The sequence below is a fragment of the Lissotriton vulgaris genome, unplaced genomic scaffold (genome assembly GCF_964263255.1).
Source record: "Lissotriton vulgaris unplaced genomic scaffold, aLisVul1.2 SCAFFOLD_484, whole genome shotgun sequence".
NCBI classification, from domain to species: domain Eukaryota; kingdom Metazoa; phylum Chordata; class Amphibia; order Caudata; family Salamandridae; genus Lissotriton; species Lissotriton vulgaris.
The window spans coordinates 621580-642217 of record NW_028243020.1 but is presented as its reverse complement, the minus strand read 5'-3'; the positions used below and the strand labels follow the sequence as shown (position 1 = coordinate 642217).

Sequence of the window (20638 nt, the reverse complement as noted above, 5' to 3'; positions counted from 1 at the left end):
AGCTGATTTGCAGTTGGTTGCAGCAGCACTCTTCACTACCGAAGCCTGAGCGCTGTAGAGCTTACAGAGTGACCAAAAAATAAATGTGAGCCCTATAGGAGTCAAGTCAAGTCAGGATATTTGTATTGCGCAAATATCACGTCCAAAGAGTCTCATGGCGCATGCAGACAATTCTGACAAGGAGGAAATAGCTGAAGGGGATCTTAAATGCACAGAATGCTGACTCGAACCCATTGAAATGCAAGATACAGCAGGATTTATTTAGGAAAAGAGGTCTACATACATCTGCAATAAACAAAGTTCAACTACTAACTCTTAAACATATGTGGTAAAAGGTATGATGGGAAGGTAAAAGACCCCACGTTTCTTTCTGCAGCTCCAACAGTAATCACACACCACAAAGAGCGCCCAACACCTTGGCTGAAGATGGACGCAAGTCCGTTCCGAGAGGCGAGTAGGGACTTTGGCATCTGTGAATAGGGGTCTGTGCTGAGAGCCCTAGCTGTGAGCTCAAAGTTGCTGTGACGTGTAAGTAGTAGTTTAGTGTGTGATTTGTAAGATGGCGTGAGAGCGTTGCGGCTGTGCCGTCATGTAACAGCGTGAGCGAGGTAGTAAATGAATCCTATATTCGGTTGGTACAATAGAATCAACTAGCAGTGAGAAACGCTCTGGACATTTATAAAGAACTAACACGAGGATGTGATTGGTTACCAATCACATCTCCTTACATTCTTGTATGGCTGCTCGCAATCACGCTTCACAGGTGACCAGAGCTGCAATTACGGAGCCGGGAAAATGACTCATCTGAATGATGCTGCCTCACTGGGGGCACATATGACTAAGCATGCTTGCGGCAGGGTCAGAAATTACTTCTCTAAATACGTTTAGCACAGGCATACCATTATGCACCGAGAGCTTGCCTTTGAACACTTTTAGCTGGGACTTAAACATCAGTATGCCCTACATCATGCCCTTAAATACCAAACAATGCTAATTAGTGCATGGCCTTTTAAAATAAATTAATCTGAAAGGGACTGATCACGCCCGGAGAGCCACAGCTGCCTGTAAAGCCCTGCAGCCTCTCTCCGAAACTAGTGCTGCAAACGACATGCAAAGAAGAAAGATGCTGCACGATTGTGAACCTCGGCAACCCGATACCTGCCGTTTAAGAGGCACGCTGCAACGTTCTCCCCTCTTCCGCTGTGGTATTTTGCTAGGCCCAAGATCTGCTCTCTGTGCTCCTTCACGCAAGAGATCTTTTTTTCCACGCTGCTCTCTTTTTAAAAGCAAAAGCTGCAAATGGTGCCTCAGTGAGGAAGTGTATGCGCTTCGCAACGGAGTTTGCGCACTCAGGGTTATTACAACAAATACACGCTCCCTACAGGGAACACTGGCCATTAGGCATTTTTTACTATAAGCCCTCGCTAAGTTACAATATTCCAGTAAAACTTACTTTGGGGTAACCAGGACATAAGATTGTTACAGTGAAAATGGATCTATCTTGTTTGTATTAACTGGTGTTGTAGAAACGTTCATTTGAGTGAAGTTCCTGGCATAAACTGTGCAGTGATAGGTTTCAGTTTAGTGTGTATTATTTGGTGCCGTTGCATATGTGCCTTTCGAGTAAAGCTCTTCTCTCACCCAGTGCAGCGATAAGGCCTCTCACTGGAGTGTAACCTTCGGAGCCGTAGAAGATGTGCCTTACCAGTAAAGCTCTTCCCACACACAGTGCAGTGATAAGGCAGCTCTCTTGTGTGTGCACTTTGATGCCATACATCGCTTTACTTTCTGAGAAAAGCGCTTGGAAGACACTTTGCAGTGATAAAGTTTCTCTCCTGTGTGTTTGGTGTTACGAGACTTGACTTAATTTAAGCTCTTCTCGCACACAGTGCAGTAAAAAGGCTTCTCTCATGTGTGTACGCTTTGATGCCGTACAAGGCCTCTGTTCTGGGAAAAGCGCTTTGAACAAACAGTGCAATGATAAGGTCTCTCTTCGGTGTGTATTAGTTGGTGCGTTCGTAGATTTGCCTTTTGATTGAAGCTCTTCTCGCACACAGTGCAGCGAAAAGGCTTTTCTCCTGTGTGTGTTTTTTGATGATGTACAAGGGATCCCTTATAAGCAAAGCGCTTGGAACACTCAGTGCAGTGATAAGGCTTCTCTCCTGTGTGTGTTCTTTGATGCAGTACAAGGGTTGCCTTCTCAGAAAAGGTTTTGGAACACACAGTGCAGCGATGAGGTCTCTCTCCGGTGTGTGTTCTTTGATGTAGTACAAGGTTCGACTTACGAGAAAAGTGCTTCTCACACACAGTGCAATGATGAAGTCTCTCTCCTGTGTGTACACTTTGATGCCGTACGAGGTCTACCTTTTGAAAAAAGCGCTTTGAACACACAGTGCAGTGATGAGGTCGCTCTCCGGTGTGTGTTCTTTGATGCAGTACAAGGTTCGACTTACGAGAAAAGTGCTTCTCACACACAGTGCAATGATGAAGTCTCTCTCCTGTGTGTACACTTTGATGCCGTACGAGGGCTCCCTTTTGAGAAAAGCGCTTTGAACACACAGTGCAGTGATAAGGTCTCTCTCCAGTGTGTATTCGTTCGTGCTTTAGTAGAGTTGCCTTTTCACTGAAGCTCTTCTCACACAAGGTGCAGCAAAAAGGCTTTTCTACTGTGTGTATGCGTTGATGCTGTACAAGGTTTTTCTTATGAGCAAAGCATTTGGAACACACTGTGCAGTGATACGGCCGCTCTCCAGTGTGTGTTCCTTGATAAGGCCTCTCTCCAGTGTGTACGTTTTGATGGGGCCTCTCTCCAGTGTGTACGCTTTGATGAGGCCTCTCTCCAGTGTGTACGCTTTGATGAGGCCTCTCTCCTGTGTGTACGCTTTGATGAGGCCTCTCTTCTGTGTGTACGCTTTGATGAGGCCTCTCTCCTGTGTGTACGCTTTGATGCCGTACAAGGCCTTTCTTATGAGCAAAGCGCTTGGAACACTCTGTGCAGTGATACGGCCTCTCTCCAGTGTGTGTTCTTTGATGCTGCAAAAAAGTTGCCTTTTGAGTGAAACACTTTTTACATGTTTCGCATACACCCTGAGGCTGGTCTGTCCTTTTTTGTGCCTCACAAGAAGTGTCTCATTGATAAATCCTTTCTCATGCACATTACAAGCAAAGCGGCTCTCCCTCATGTGCATTCTGCACCATTTTTTTAAGTTGAAATTTTGAGTAAAATTCATCTCGTCTCCGGAACTTTTATGGCTTTCTATCCCATTCATACTTTCTAGATGGGATTGTTGTGCTGCAAAATAGAAAAAACATAGAAAATTACATGAAGAAAATATTTATTGAAAAAGCTGCATTGATATAATATGGAGAAGTGAACAGTTACAATTCAGGGGAAAAAATGTATGTTCTAGGAAAAAGAGTCATACTTCCCTTTGAGACACAAATGGTGGCTAGTCCTCCTAAATAAAGTGCGTTGACCTAGTCCTGCAGCAGGAGCATGCTGGGAAATCAAGTGACTCACAAGGACCACTGTTGGACATGGGGTTTCTGGTTAGCTAGGGTAGGCACCTAAGCCAGGCAGAATCCACCACTCTAGTCAGTGTAAGCCAGATACACACCTGAGATAACCTGCGCTCACCCTCGGGTAGCTTGGCGCAGAGCAGTCAGGATAGTTTAAAGAGGCAATGTGCAAAGCATTTGTGCAACACACTCGCGCAGCAACACAGTGAGTAAACTACAAAAGGGAATCCACGCAGGATTACGTAAAACTAGATTCTATATTGTACATCAAACAAGACCAAAATGACTTAAATCACACCGTTAGTGCACAAAATGCAGGTTTGATAGAGAAAAACACATACATTACTATGAAAACATAGGTAACAGCGCACCTGCGCTCCTATTACACTTCATATGGTAACTGTAGTGAACGTGGTTGAAGTGATTGCATTTAGAAACCAAACGTACGGCACAGGAGCACCTACTAAACGCTAAACAGTATTTGAGATTGAGTCTTCCAGCAGTACTCCTTTATGGAGGGCCCTGCGCCATTCTTGCGGTCATCTCCAGAGCAGAGACAATGCTGAACAAGAAATGCCCCTCGCGCTCTTGCGATTTGGAGCCCACCGGAGCCACTTGAATCGGGTCTCTTTGCCCAAGGGAAACCAAGCCACCCGTGAAGGAGAGCAGGGCGGATTTACCACTCTGCTCGACTCAACCCGCCTCACAGTACCTTTGTGGGTGCAGGGTCACTGTCATCAGGGCATCTGTAACTTTCTAACAATGTTGTCATATCTCGGGAGTGGGACCCGATGTTGAGAGCTTCGTGCAGTATACGCGTTAAAACCAGAGGACGAGGCTGGCTGGAATGAGCCTCAGAATGCTGGCCCGCCACATGTTACGGAACAACGTGTAATCGAAAAGCCAGCCTTGAAGGCTGTGTGCAGCTCCTGTAGCCCTGCAGCCTTGGACGCAGCACTGTATCACCTCAGAGCAAGTCTTCAGGGGGCTGTTCCTCGAGTCTCACCGCCAGAGGGGCCACACTAGTTTGTTCTTGGTGGCATCTGACGGTGGTGATATCTTGCCAGACTCTGGGGGGGGGAGGTTCACAATACAATTCAGCTGCAGTGAGCAGGCTGGCTCAAGAACGTGTTTGTTTCTCTGGTAATGCCTCCAGGCGAAACAACGCTGTTCACGCTAGAGAAAAAACGCTCACCACATGCTGGTTTGTAAAACATGGAGCACTTCCCTAGAATGCACAAAGGCACTTCCCTGGTCAGAGTGCTGCACTGCAGGCCCATGATGGTCAGAGCGCTGCACTGCAGGCCCATGGTGCACTGTCCTGTAATGCACAAAGTTCTACCTTGTTGCAGAAGGGAGCACTGGCGACATGCTAGCCCTTGTAAAATGGGCTCACCAAACAGAAGTCTTGGAGAAAAGAGGTAACAAGGTCTTTGATGGCCCTGAGATCAAGAGAGGACAGGAGGCAAGCAAACAACCCCGTAGAGAGCACTTCCAGGCACAAAGGGAGGTGGCAGGCAGCAGACAGCACATACAGTTAGGTTGTAAATTGGCAGTCCCTCCTGCAGCCCAGCAGCAGTAGGTCAACACAACAAGGCAGTTAGTCGAAATGGTGGTTGCTCCTGGCAGCACAGCAGTCCTCATGGCAATGAGCAGTTTGTAGAGCCAACAGTGTCTGGCTACAAGTCCCAAGCAGCATCTAAAAACATGGGATCAGAGCTCCAGTACATATACTCAAAAATGTCTTTGATGAACGGGTGACTTCAAATGAACCCTCAGAAGTGTGCAACAGTCCCTTGCAGCCCATTCCTGGCTCTAGACGATCAGTGGGGCGTAAATCAGCCCTTTGAGTGAGGGCAGGACACAACCTATTCAAATGTAAGTGTGAATCACCTCTCCCCCAGCCCAAGAAGACTATCAGCATGCAGATGAATGCAGATGTATCCCCTGTCACACCCAGCCCCTTCCATTGGGAAAGCTTGGTTGTCATGACTCTTCCAAACATTACAGTTGCAGGGGTTTCCTCTGTGGTTGAGTGAGGGGGTCAAACAGTAACCTCAAAGAATAGTGTTCAAAATACCTTTGAGGTCGAGCTTCCCCAATGTAGAATGCTGAACAGCTTTCTTTAGAGTACTCATGAGGCGTTCTACCAGACCATTGGCCTGGGGTCAAAGGGGAGTGCTTTTTTTGATTCTTTGTATTGAGGTGATTTAGAACATTTTTTGAATTCTCGACTATTAAAAGGTGGGTCGTTGCCAGATTTTAAGATTGCAGGTACCAGTCATGACGCAAAGATGTTATCTAGTTTTTGAATATCCCTGCTCATGTGTAGTGGATGAAAGGTCTACTACCAATGGAAAATGTGAGTACTGATCAACAATAACTAGAAGATAATGTCTAGAGGGCCATAAAAAATCAATAGCAATTCTCTCCCAAGCATGATGTGGCAATTCTGACATAATCAAAGGTTGCTGACTAACTTGAGATGAAAGACAGTTGCATATGTGACAAGTCTTCAATTCTTTTTTGACCCTTTTGTCAAGATACGGAAACCAGACTCGATCACGGAGAGCTCTCTTGGAGGCAACTGTTCCTCGATCTCCTTCTTGGGCAGATTCGACTACTTGTTGTCAGAGACTTTGGTGAATAACAATCTGTGTACCTTGCAGAATGAGGCCTTCCTGCGTTACTGAAAGTTCATTTCTTACATTTCTGAACTTCATATACTCGCTGTCATTAGTGAGAGATCTAGAATACTGGTTCCACAACTTTTAATCTTGACATGCCACTACCTTAGCTCGTGGCAGTGGCAATTTGCTCTAAAGACATGGCAGTTGGTGTACTCTATTTCACAATAAATTGGATGTAATCCTCCACTATCTTAGATGGGGTACCAGGGCCTAATCAGCCAGTTTCTAATCTTTCCCTGGATGATGAAGAATCGTTTAGTTGTAATTCTTGTGACCTCAAACCCCAATGCTCAATTCGAGGAGGCATTTTTGCTGTGGGATTGCCAAATACCATCAACAATGCTTGGGGATCAGCCACTAATGTGAAGGGCTTTCCATACACAAACACATGGAAATTATTCACAAGCCCAAACCAGTGCCACACTTTCTTTCTCAGGGTGCGAGTAAGCACGTTCAGTTTGTGACTGGCTCTTATTGGCATGTACCACGATATGTCTCCAGGCATTTGGCGGTCCCTTGTGCTGTTCAAGGATTGTGCCAAACCCTACAGGGCTAGCATCAACTACAACCTCTGTATGGAGTTTGGGATCAAAGTCGGGCATTTCAATAGCGCTCTCAATGGCTTGTTTGTTTTTTTGGACGCTCTTCTCACACTCACGTGACCAATGAAAAGACATACTTTTTGGTTAGTTCTGGTGCAATGACCATAACAAAGTCTTGCACGTAACTAGAACAGTAATTGACCATTCCAAGAAATGACTGTATCAGCGGCGGATGCGCGCAGCGGGCACGCCGACGGCGCATCAAAGGCAAGCCCGTCTGCGCCCGTCCACGCCTGGCCCGGGCTGAGGGCCATAAACCCTGGACCGCTCATTCAGACCCCTGTAAGTTATTCGAGAGAGGACCTGTTACGACTTGACCCTGGGCTGGCGTTTTCCTACCACCATTCGCTTAATCCCGTAATGGAACCACAGGTATGTGTTCACTGTAAACTGAAGTTGGACTTTATGACCATCAAACAAGCTAGGTCCCCAGTTGCCCCAATGCTCCCCAATGCTAGGGAACTAAAAGCTATGCTACTGAACTCCCGCTCACTGATTAAGCATAATATAGAGATGGCTGAAATGATCGAGAGTCATAATCTAGACTTAGTATTTATTACAGAAAACAGGGCTAATCACTCCTCTGACCCGTATCTGCTTCTAGCTCTTCCTGCAGGCTTTCAGATCAATAGAGCAGACAGAGCTGATAGAAGAGGGGGCGGGCTGGCCATTATCTCAAAGGAGGAAATACCTATAACAACATCTTCTTTGGGCACCTCACCGATTGTGAGCTTTTATCGTTTCAGATACAACTTATCCCTATTCAAGCATGGAACAGCCTTTTGATCTATCGCCCACCAAACGCTCAAGCCCCGCTGGTAGACAAACTTAACCCTTTTCTGGAAACCAGCTTTAAGTATGCTAACTATACTATCCTGGGTGACTTCAATCACCATCTAGAGCTCACCTTGGATCCAAAAAACATTGATCTTATAGATACCTTGTCCTGCCTAGGGCTGGAACAACTGGTGAAAGAAAGCACACATAATGCAGGACATACTCTGGACGGTTTATGTACATCGAAAAAGATAAGGGGTTGAATGGTTGGGTGATAGATTGCGCTAAGTATTGAAGAGGAAGTCCCTATGTATACAGTCAAGCAAGCTCTAAGGATAAGGAGATGGCCATCCACCATCCACCAAAAAAACGTGAATTTATAAATCAATACCATTTATACAACAAATTCACAATATATCCTGAGCTAGAACATAAGTAATAAATACAGTCATATACAAAATCCCAGAAATTCTTTGTTTCTTCTTTTATTCACAATGTGTAATCTTCCAAGACACAGTCTAGCCGCCAACACGTGTTTCCTCTATTGTGGTTCTTGCCACAGACATCTTCAAGGCTATAGCTAAGTTACAGTTGTACTAACTTCTTAAGGAATTTGACCAATAAGCGGAGTTGTGTTTCTTCCGGAAATCAAATCATATTCCAGTTAGATTCCAATATTCAAAAACTGTAATTGTTCACTTATCTCCAATATCATGGAATTTACGCAAAATAACCTTTTCTCGTGCATACGCTGTTGGTCCGTACTCGGCCAAAGGTAATTTTGCGTAAATTCCATGATATTGGAGATGAGTGAACAATTACAGTTTTTGAATATTGGAATCTGACTGGAATATGATTTGATTTCCGGAAGAAACACAACTCCGCTTATTGGTCAAATTCCTTAAGAAGTTAGTACAACTGTAACTTAGCTATAGCCCTGAAGAAGTCTGTGGCAAGAACCACAATAGAGGAAACACGTGTTGGCGGCTAGACTGTGTCTTGGAAGATTACACATTGTGAATAAAAGAAGAAACAAAGAATTTCTGGAATTTTGTATATGACTGTATTTATTACTTATGTTCTAGCTCAGGATATATTGTGAATTGGTTTATTTACATCCAACCAAATGATAAATGTACAGGAGATCCTGCCGGTACAATGGTCTGATCATAAGGCCGTCATATTTATAATTAGAGCCCTAGTCCATAACAAGACAGGGAGCAAGCCTTTGAATTCATTTACATATCGGGATTGGTCCAAGACTGACCCCGACCTCCTGCAAACTGCTTTAAACCAGAATATACCAAGTGGGAAGGCAGAAATCAGTCTGGCAGTACAACATATTACGTTGTGGATCACGGAGGTTGCTAATATAGTAGCCCCCTTAAAAACCTCTACCACTAGAAGGAATAAGCCCTCTGAACCTTGGTTCTCGGACAAATTGAGGCTACAGAAACAACTGTGCAGAAGGAGGGAAAAACAGTGGAGACGTAACTATGACAAGGAGGCAAAAACGAAGTATGCCCAGACTTTAGCTGTTTATAGAAGACTAATTGTGGAAGAAAAAAGTAACTACTTCACTAAGAAAATATTGTCTGCTAAAAACTGAAGTAAAACACTTTTTGATACCTTAAAAACACTCACTAAACTCCCCACTAAGGAGAGGGCAGATAATAATATAGAACTGTGTAAAGTTTTGGGCCAGGCCTTTGTTAATAAGGTGGATTCAGTGTACAAAACATTCACCCAGCTCCCTGCTGAACCTATACCTCAAAGGAATACTCCTACGATGCAATCTCCAGGCTTCTCTCCCCCCCCCATTGCTGGAGCAAATCACTAAAACTATAATGGGTATTAAATCAGGGGCCCCTTCTGATCCCTGCCCTCCAAGGGTCTTCCATCTCTTCCCAGAGACCCTGGGTACACAATTGAGTGACCTATTTGCAGGAATAATACAGCAGGGAAAATTCCCTGACCCCTGGAAGTTGGCATTGGTTCTTCCCTTATTGAAAAAAAAAACACCTAGACCCTGCTGAGCCCAATAATTACCGGCCCATTTCCAGAATCCCATTCTGCGCTAAGGTTTTGGAGGAGCAACTCAACACCCAGCTCACCACCTTTGTCCTTGTCTCAGCCCACGACCTGTTGGACCATTCCCAATTTGGGTTTAGAGAGGGACATGGAACGGAAATGGCCCTCATATCTTCCAGTGAAGAGTTAAGGAAGACTCTGGACATGGGCGGGAAGGCCGCCTTGATATTATTAGATCTATCGGCGGCCTTCGACACCGTTAATCACCAAATCCTTGTCAATAGACTAGCGGCGATGGGCGTCCAGGCGTCCCCCTTGGCCCTACTCACATCCTACCTCACTGAAAGATCTTTTCGAGTGGAGCTGGGTGAAGCAAGCTCACAAACCTTTAATCTTCAGTGCGGCGTGCCACAGGTCTCGTCGTTGAGCCCTACTTTGTTCAATTTGTATGTCGCCCCGCTGGCCACCCTGATCAGGCAGTTTGGATTCTCAGTTATCTCTTAAGCGGACGACACGCAGATTGCGGTGTCCATCCACAATAATGAAGAGGAGGTAGCCGATCGGTTTAACAGCTGCATGACCCAGGTCAATGCATGGATGCAATCAAACTGCCTTAAGCTGAACGGCAGCAAGACCGAGGTGCTCCTTCTGGGCGCCAATCCGTTGTCCTGGTCTCGGAGGTGGTGACCCTCTGCTTTAGGGGAATGCCCTACTCCGGTCGCTAAGACAAAAAACCTTGGGATTATGTTCGATGGTAGGCTTACCTTTGCTAGTCAAACCAATTGTCTTACATCCAGCTTCTGGTCGATTCTGAAATTAATACGGAAGGTGCGACCCTTCGTGCTGCCGAAGGCAGTAAAAACGCTCGTAACTACACTTGCATTCTCTAGACTGGATTACGGAAATGCATTATATGTTGGCATTCAAATCCAATTTCTGAAAAAATGCAACGCCTGCAGAACGCAGCGGCCATAATGTAATTGAACATCCCAAAGCATGAGCCAGTGGCACATCATCTAGGAGCACTGCACTGGCTTCCGGTTAAGAAGAGGATTGCATTCAAGACTCTTTGCATTACATTTAAGGCATTGCATGGAAGGGGTCCTGCTTATCTCACATCACGCATAAAACTCTACATCCCCTCTAGGAGTCTCAGATCCACACAACGCAGAATTTTGCAGGTGCTTAGGTTCAGATAGAATGGATGGGGAGGAAGGAGTTTTCTGTTGGGAGCTGCTAGGCTATGGAACCTTCTCCCGCCAACTATCAAAGAAAGCTTAGACCTTTTAGTATTCAGAAAAAAAGTAAAAACCTGGCTCTTCCAAACTGACATTTAGCTCTCAGTGGTCATTAGTGCTACACTCTGAGTCCACAGCCCCAAAAAGCCTCCGGGTATTCATTGCGCTCTACAAATTTATAAATCAATCAATCAATCAATCAATCAATAGAAATGCCTTTTGGGGGATTTGCAGTAGACAATGCTAGCACTCTAGCTGGATCAGGTTTCATACCCCCATCACAAAAGACATGGCTGAAGAATTTCAAGCTTTTCTTGTGGAATTCACATTTGTCAGCATTCAGAGTTAAGGCTGCATCATTCAGCAAACGACATACTTGCATGAGAGTTTTGTAATGCTCTTTCTGAGCAGCTCCAAAAAAACAATATATCACTATAGTTAAATGCATTTACTACATGCTATATGATAAGTTAAACGACGACTTGGAAAAGTTCTGCAGCAGAGGATATACCAAAACTCAATCGCTTGTAGCAAAACAAACCAATATGCGTAGAAAAGGTTGCAACGTATCTGGATTTTTCTTCAAGTTCCAATTGGTAAGATCCTTTATTTAGGTTGAGTCAAGAGAAGAACTCTGCGCCATTCAATTGAGTTATTATATCAGCAATGTGCGGACTGTGAGGTTTCTCTTGCTCAGTTGTCTTGTGGGCCTGACGCATGGCAACACTTATGCGCACAGCTCCTTCCCTGTCTCTTTTAGGCACTGTTACATTGGGAGAAAGCCATGGTGTTGTATCAATGGAGCATTCAATGATGCCATGTACAAGTAAAAAATGAAGTTCCTTTTCAACAGCTTCTTGTAAGTGAAACGCAACTCGTCTATGTTTTTGATGAAAATTCTCATTTATGTGTAACCTTACTTTCATTGTTTGAGTTTTCCCGACCCATGAAATAATGAAGGAAATTGACTAACAATTTCATGATGAGCATTCATAGTGTAGTTCACTGATGAGTGTGGAGAGGTGTGGCTCACTGGTTAGAGGCGGCAGACCCGAGTGCAGAGAACGGCCCGGGACCAGGGTTCGATTCCTGAGGCGGCAGGGTCTTGGACCAGGATCAGCGGACTGATAATTCTCGCATCGGTGCCTACTCCGACCAGGGAGCACACTCGGCAACTCTGGGCATTAGCTTGCCTCATCTCCACAACGGCCCCACACAAACGCCGGGGATGCCTGGTTTCACCTTGGAGACCCCCAGGAGGGACTATCTCACAGGGAAAGCCAGGACGGGTTCCCCAGCGGTCTATAGCGCTACGAGGCCTCCGGGTAGCAGTGCGCTTTACAAGACACAACAATTTACAATTTACAATATCAGTCCCATATCAGCAGCACTGTGGAAACTGAGCAAACAAACACTTGAAGCTGTTCCTTGAAGTACATGAATAGGCGCATTCACCACAGTTTTCTTAAGTTTCATTGTGGCTACAAATTTTTTATTTGACTTTTGAAGGGCGTTGAGGCAGCCCATGAGTATACTTTAGTCTTTGAATTCATAAGTTGTGGTACCGGAGATAATTTGCGATAAATCTCCAGCGGCATATTATTTATCAACGCACCGCTGTCTTCATGTTGAATTGTCTTCATTTTGGATTTTTTCTCACATTCGACTACCATATGTGCATGCCTTTTTGAAGTAAACATCAATATTGCACAATTGTCATGGTCCCTTTCATTTTAAACAGACACGGAGGAATTCTTTCTCGATGATTTAGACACGATTATCAACTTCATTTTGCGTCGATTTGCCTCAATTGGTGTGACCGGGAGTACGTCGAATGTCACTGATGTAGTGTTTGGTCAGCCATTTTGTCTTAACGCTGCAACACACTTACTTTTATCTTCGCGTTGCAAGTCGTCACGAAATGATTAGCTTTACCACAGTCTATGGATATCTGTCCAATGGCGGGACATTGACCTTTGTGTGGAAATGATAGTCCGTATCTGTAACACGATTTGTTTTTCTGTGGAGAAAGGACCTTGTGACCCTCGGCCTTGTACCTTGCCTTACTTTTCATGCTCATGACCGAAGTTGTTAGACGGGGACCTGGAGGGTCGGCCGAGGACAAGGGGAGAGGCCTCCGGGGAGGGCCGTCTCCAACGATCGTACAGACAAGTAACTTCCCCCCCCACAGATGGACACCACACAAGGATAAGGTTAACGCTTTTTATATGCAGTTCTTGAAGCAAAGTATCACGGTACAGTGAGATCGGGACACGAGGGTCCTCTCAATTCTAGTCTCTGGAAGGGAAAGGGGGTAGCGGGACAGTCTTGATACCGATCTGGTATTTGAGGTGGTATGATGGATAGCTCACAATCCTCGAGCTCGGAGTTCTGGAAGGTCGGGCCGCGGCAGCGCCAGCAGGCTCGGATGACAAGTCTCACTTGAGGAGGGCCGCGGCAGCGCCAGCAGGTCCCGACGATGATGTAGGTAGCAGAGGGCCACGGCAGCGCCAGCAGGTCCCGAGGACGATGTAGGGTGCAGAGGGCCGCGGCAGCGCCAGCAGGTCCCGAGGACGATGTAGGTTGCAGAGGGCCGCGGCAGCGCCAGCAGGTCCCGAGGACGATGTAGGTTGCAGAGGGCCGCGGCAGCGCCAGCAGGTCCCGACGAGGAGGAAGGTTGCAGAGTGCCGCGGCAGCGCCAGCAGGCAGGACGATGGTTCACAGGGCAGCGCTGCGGCAGCGCCAGCAGTCCGTCAAGGATGAGTTCTTCTAGGTGTCTCTCGACTCCAGGATACAACTGCCTTCCTGCTCTGGAGCTGCCCCAGTTATAGGTCTGGCCTCCTTTGATGTCCGGACCCTCGCTCTTGGAGGTCGGGAGGTCTGGGATGAGGGAGTCCAGACACCCAGCAGGGGGGTGGAGCCAGCGCCCGGGGAGGCTGGGGGCGATCGGCACCTGGCGGGGGAGAGCCATCGACACTCCTCTCTCCCATTGACCTGCCAAGTGGTCCGTTCACCTCCTGGGTGGATGGTGGTGCCGGGATGTCGGGGCCTGGCCAGGCCCAGGGTTGGGGTCGAGCTGAGGCCACGCGGCCTCGTGATGCAGTGTCCAAGATGGCGGCTGGGCCGGGCAATGGTGCTGGTGGTGGCCCGGGCCAGTGATACAGAGATGTCCGGGAGCAGGCGTCCCGTAGGGGACGGGTTGCGGGTTGCCTCCGTGGGTCGTCGGGGTTGTCCTTCTGGTGGCACCGGGAGAGCCGGTGTCCAGGCTCTGTCATGCGGGGAGGGAGCGAGCCCTTCACGAGGCCTGTCCAACATGCGTCCCCCCCAGCTGAAGGCGGGGAGAGTCACCCATCCTCTTGGGGACTCTCCTCGTCGAGGCGGAAAAAGCGTGACAGGCCGTCCGCGTTGGCGTGGTCCTGGCCTGGGCGATGCTCCACAGTGAAGTCCATCCCCTGCAGGGAGATGGACCATCGCAACAGTTTGGGATTCTCCCCCCGCATCTGCATCAACCATTGCAGGGGTCGATGATCTGTTTGTACCCGGAAATGGGTACCGAAGAGGTAGGGCCGGAGCTTCTTGAGGGCCCACACTACTGCAAAGGCCTCCCGTTCGATGGTGCTCCAGCGCTGTTCTCAGGCCAGCAGGCGTCGGCTGATGAAGGCCACTGGCTGGTGACTCCCTCGGGGTTTAGTTGGGAGAGGACTGCCCCAATGCCATGGTCTGAGGCGTCCGTCTGGACGATGAACTCACGGCTGTAGTCGGGGGCCTGGAGCACAGGGGCGGTGCACATGGCGGCCTTCAGTTTCTCGAAGGCCGCTTGACAGTCCGGGGTCCAGTTGACGGTTTTGGGGTGTTTTTTGGATGTGAGTTCCGTGAGGGGCCCCACAATGCTGTCATAGTCCTTCACAAACCGCCTGTAGTATCCGGTGAGCCCCAAGAAGGCTCGGACCTCGGTTTGGGTGACGGGTGGCTGCCAGGACTGGATGGCAGCGATCTTGAGCTGGAGAGGGGCCACCAGACCGCTCCCCACTTGGTGCCCGAGGTAGGTCACGGACCCCTGGCCAATTTGGCACTTGCTGGCCTTGATGGTGAGGCCGGCCTGTTGGAGGGCGTGCAGGACTTCTCGGAGGTGGTGAAGGTGGTCTGTCCAGTGGCGGCTGTACACAGCGATATCGTCCAGGTAGGAGGCGCTGAATTCTTCGAGGCCCGCCAATACCTGGTTCACAAGTCGTTGGAAAGTGGCGGGAGCGTTTTTCATGCCGAATGGCATCACTTTGAAATGGTAGTGACCATCCGGGGTAGAGAAGGCGGATCGTTCTTGGGCTCTGGGGGTGAGGCCGATCTGCCAGTAGCCCGCTGTCAGATCAAAGATACTCAGGTAGCGGGCAGCCCCCATGCGGTCAACCAGTTCATCTGCTCGGGGAATGGGGTGAGCGTCGGTTCGGGTGACAGCGTTCAGGCCCCGATAGTCAATGCAGAATCGGAGCTCGGGGGTGGTGCCCGGGGCAGCAGCTTTGGGGACCAGTACGACTGGGCTGGCCCAGGGCCTGTCGGATGGCTCGATGACTCCGAGTGTGAGCATTTTGGAGACTTCGTCATGGATGCAGGCGCGCACCCGATCTGGCACTCGGTACGCCCGGTGTCGGATAGGGGGACTGTCCCCAGTGTCCACGTCGTGAAGGCACCAGGGGGTGACCCCGGGGGTGAGGGAGAACAGGTTTGCAAATCGCAGCAGGAGAGCCCGACAGTCTTGGCGCTGCTCCGGGGTCAGGGCATCAGAGAGTCGGACCCCGTCCACCGAGCCATCTTTCTCACGGGTCCTCAGTAGGTCAGGGAGGGGCTCGGAGTCTTCCTCTGCCCCACTATCTGTGGCCATCAGTAGGCTGAGCTCCGAGCGTACGAAGTGTGGTTTGAGTCTGTTGGCGTGAAGGACCCGGAAGGGGTTCCAGGGGGACTCCATGTCGATTAGATAGGTGACAGGGCCCTTGCGCTCGACCACCTTGAAGGGTCCTGTCCATTTGTCCTGCAAGGCACAAGGCTCGATGGGAGACATCACCCATACTTGCTGACCAGGCTCGAACTCGATGGAGGAGGCATGTTGATCGTACCATTTCTTCATGTCTTCCTGACTGGCCTCGAGATTGGCTTTAGCGAGTTCCCTGAAACGCCGGGTCTGGTTGCGGAGGGTCAAGAGGTACTTATACACGTCCGGAGGGGTCTTCTGGGGGGCCATTTCCCATTCTTCTTTAACCAGGCTGAGGGGCCCCCGGACAGGGTGTCCGTACAGGAGCTCGAAGGGGCTGAAACCGAGGGATTTCTGGGGGACTTCTCGGTAGGCGAAGAGGAGGCACGGGAGCAGCACGTCCCACTGGCGACGTAGGGGTTCCTCCAGCCCCATGATCATCCCCTTGAGAGTGCGGTTAAACCGCTTGACCAGTCCGTTTCCTTGCGGGTGATAGGGGGTCGTGAACCGGTACGTAACCCCGCACTGCTGCCAGAGAGATTTCATATATTTGGAGATAAAGTTCGTGCCTCTGTCGCTGACGACTTCCCGGGGGAATCCTACTCGAGAGAAGATCCCCATTAGGGCTCGGCCTACCACGGGTGCTGTTACGGTCCGAAGAGGAATGGCCTCGGGATAGCGGGTGGCGTGGTCCACCAGGACTAGGATGAATCGATGCCCTTGCGCTGTTCGGGGGTCCAGGGGCCCCACAATGTCTATTCCCACCCGTTCGAACGGGGTGGTGACGACGGGGAATGGTTGCAAGGGTGCTTTGATTTTTCGGCCGCTCTTCCCGCTGGCCTGGCAGGTGGGGCAGGCCCGGCAGTGGTTGGAGACGTCATTTTGCATTTTGGGCCAGTAAAAGTGGGTTACCAGGCGGTTATACGTTTTGTCTTGCCCCAAGTGCCCAGCAAGGGGGACATCGTGTGCCAAGTTCAAAAGGAAGTCTCTGAAGCGGAGGGGCACCACCAGCACCCGAATGGCCCCCAACTCCGCAATTCTTTGCTTGCTGTATAGTAGGTCATTGTCCCAATAGATCCAGTGGGCCCCTGCGGTGTCTCCCGCGCTCTGGGCGAGTGCTTGCTGTCGGAGTCCCTCGAGGGAGGGACAGGTCTTCTGCTCCTGCCGGAATTGCTCCTGGGTGGGTCCACCCTCCTGACGCCACTGAGCCAGTTCTGGAAGATCTTGGAGCTGAGTGGGCCCTTCTTGGGTTTGCTCTGGGGGATCAGTACTGAGGGTGTCTTCCTCTGGGGTGATCGGGGGAGGAGGTGCTGGCCATTTGGGTTCTTCGGATCTGGGGATGGCGCGGGTGGCCATGGACCGGGTTGTTACGCACGCCCAGTCCGGGAGGCCCAACATCCCCAGGTCCTCTCTTCTCTCAACGGCCGCCCACAGGGAACTCTCGAGGTCGTTTCCCAGGAGGCAGTCCACTGGGGCATCATCGCGGACAATCACTTTTAGCATACCGGACACTCCTCCCCATTCGAAGGGGACGCAGGCCATCAGACACAGGCTCTCTGAATTGTCAGCTGATCGGACGGGGCAAAGAACGTTTGGCAGGATTTGTTCCGGGGTCACCAGGTGACAGCGGACCGCCGTCACACTGGCCCCGGTGTCGCGCAGGACTTCGGCCTTGCGCCCATTTATGTTCACCCACTGGCTGTATTTTCTGGTGTTGGCGGGTAGGGGAGCCCGCGGGATCATGTCTCTTTCCCCTAGGAAAGCCAGGATCATGGCGGCAGGTTCCCACTCGGGCTGTTCCTGCTCGTACTCTTCATACTCTTCGGAGGTTTGCTCCTCTCCTAGCGCGGCGGCAGCGACCTGGCGGGGCACGGGAGTCTGGTTCTTCGGGCAGCTCGGGTCGCTGGCATAGTGGCTGATCGCTGGCACCAGTGGCAAGTAACATTGGCTCGGAACCCTGGGCGCATCGGGGGGTTTCCCCGACCGGCCGGGGGCGGGGTGTTGCTGGCGGGAGCTGCGGGGACGGCATCTCTGCCCCGGCCCTGGCCTCCTCCTCCTCCTCGGGGGCGATGGGGACCTTGGTTTGTTCTGTTTTGTTCACTTGGCCCACTCCGGGCCACTCGAGTGCTTTCCCATCGGTCAGCTTCAGCGGCGAGCTGCCGAGGTTCAGTCAATTTACTGTCGAGGAGGTGCTGCCTGAGCTCGACGAAGCAATTGTTGGAGAGGTGCTCCCACACAATGAGGTTAAAGAGTTGCTCGTAGGTGGTTACGTGGCTGCCCTTGATCCACCCCTCGAAGGCTCGGCTGAAATAGTTCACATACTCCACCCAAGTTGTACCCGGGATCCGTTTGCAGTCGCGGAACCTCTGGCGGTACATCTCGGGCGTGAGTCCGTATCGAGTGAGGAGGGCGGCTTTCATGTGGTCTTAGGATGTCATCTGATGGTCCGGGAGCTGTAACAGGGCATCGCGGCCTTCATTGACGAACCTCCCCCATAGCCCGGCTCCCCAGTCACTTCGATCAATCCGGTGGGAGGTCATGGCGATCTCGTAGGCCTTGAACCACTGCTGTATGTCGTCGTTCCATAGACGGGGACCTGGAGGGTCGGCCGAGGACAAGGGGAGAGGCCTCCGGGGAGGGCCGTCTCCAACGATCGTACAGACAAGTAACTTCCCCCCCCACAGATGGACACCACACAAGGATAAGGTTAACGCTTTTTATATGCAGTTCTTGAAGCAAAGTATCACGGTACAGTGAGATCGGGACACGAGGGTCCTCTCAATTCTAGTCTCTGGAAGGGAAAGGGGGTAGCGGGACAGTCTTGATACCGATCTGGTATTTGAGGTGGTATGTTGGATAGCTCACAATCCTCGAGCTCGGAGTTCTGGAAGGTCGGGCCGCGGCAGCGCCAGCAGGCTCGGATGACAAGTCTCACTTGAGGAGGGCCGCGGCAGCGCCAGCAGGTCCCGACGATGATGTAGGTAGCAGAGGGCCGCGGCAGCGCCAGCAGGTCCCGAGGACGATGTAGGGTGCAGAGGGCCGTGGCAGCGCCAGCAGGTCCCGAGGACGATGTAGGTTGCAGAGGGCCGCGGCAGCGCCAGCAGGTCCCGAGGACGATGTAGGTTGCAGAGGGCCGCGGCAGCGCCAGCAGGTCCCGATGAGGAGGAAGGTTGCAGAGTGCCGCGGCAGCGCCAGCAGGCAGGACGATGGTTCACAGGGCAGGGCTGCGGCAGCGCCAGCAGTCCGTCAAGGATGAGTTCTTCTAGGTGTCTCTCGACTCCAGGATACAACTGCCTTCCTGCTCTGGAGCGGCCCCAGTTATAGGTCTGGCCTCCTTTGATGTCCGGACCCTCGCTCTTGGAGGTCGGGAGGTCCGGGATGAGGGAGTCCAGACACCCAGCAGGGGGGTGGAGCCAGCGCCCGGGGAGGCTGGGGGCGATCGGCACCTGGCGGGAGAGAGCCATCGACACTCCTCTCTCCCATTGACCTGCCAAGTGGTCCGTTCACCTCCTGGGTGGATGGTGGTGCCGGGATGTCGGGGCCTGGCCAGGCCCAGGGTTGGGGTCGAGCTGAGGCCACGCGGCCTCGTGGTGCAGTGTCCAAGATGGCGGCTGGGCCGGGCAATGGTGCTGGTGGTGGCCCGGGCCAGTGATACAGAGATGTCCGGGAGCAGGCGTCCCGTAGGGGACGGGTTGCGGGTTGCCTCCGTGGGTCGTCGGGGTTGTCCTTCTGGTGGCGCCGGGAGAGCCGGTGTCCAGGCTCTGTCATGCGGGGAGGGAGCGAGCCCTTCACGAGGCCTGTCCAACAGACGCACTTTGGGCACCTACGGCCTCCATGTCAGTTACTTTGCGATGAGTACCCTTGTCAGCGCAAGCAGCCTTGAGGACTTGATACAAGCTCAGTTTCCATCAGCATTCGTCGTTGAAATGCTTACGACAGACATCCATTGATCACTCTGAGGAGGGTAGCCTCCTCATCATAAACAAGCATTTGCAATGCAATAGGAGTCGCATTATGAAAGTTTGAGCTATTGGTATAGTAAATGACAATTTTTTTATTTATGTGTTGGTTTTGAAAATAGCAAAATTAATAGCTTCATCATTTACAATGCCAATAGTGTTAACTTTCGCAAATGTGACACCTATAGCATTTGTAATGCAATATGTGTTGTATTTACGTGACTTAGATGTATTGATATTACAAATAAAAATGGCTTTTTTTAATAATTAATACTTAAATAAAAGTTATTGTAATTTATTTATTTATGTTAAGTGGCACTGAGTGGTATTTGGAGTGTATGTTTAATAATGAATACTTAATTAAAAGTTATTGTAATTTATAATGGCAAATGCTTTTGTAAATAACTTTTGTGAAGATTATGTTCATTGTATTTTATTGTGACGAAAATCCAATAACAGAAGTGAAATATTAACATATTTTTGTGACATTTGTAATAAAGCTTGAAACATTGAGAGAATATATTTGAACCAGTTGTTGTTAAATAGTTGCACAGAGTGATGCTGTGGTGGCGCTGACTGATGTTGTGGTGGCGACGAGTGATGCTGTGCCGTTCAGTGATGCTGTGGTAGCGCATAGGGATGTTGTGGTGCCCCTGAGAGATGCTGTGGTGGTGCTGAGTGATGCTATGGTGATGCGTTAGATAGAGTGAGGGTGATAGATAGAGGGAGGGCGGCAGATATATAGAGTGAGGGCGATAGATATATAGAGTGTTAAGTGGCGCTGAGTGGTATTTGGAGTGTATGTTCCATTGCAGAGTGTGTGAAGGTGTGCAGGGTGTGAGGGTGCGCAGGGTGTGAG

General features: G+C 50.1%; 1 protein-coding gene across 1 annotated transcript in view; it reads right to left on the bottom strand.

Moving 5' to 3' along the window:
- Nucleotides 1-333: 333 nt before the first annotated feature.
- Nucleotides 334-20638, bottom strand: part of LOC147668747 (uncharacterized) — a 117821-nt gene continuing 97516 nt past the window's right edge. The window contains exons 2-4 of the mRNA XM_086948460.1: nt 3272-3292; nt 2855-2960; nt 334-2650 (exon numbers count right to left, since the gene is read on the bottom strand). Coding sequence (XP_086804586.1) covers nt 1909-2650; nt 2855-2960; nt 3272-3292 — 869 coding nt within the window. The 3' untranslated portion in view covers nt 334-1908. The remainder of the gene's footprint in view (nt 2651-2854; nt 2961-3271; nt 3293-20638) is intronic.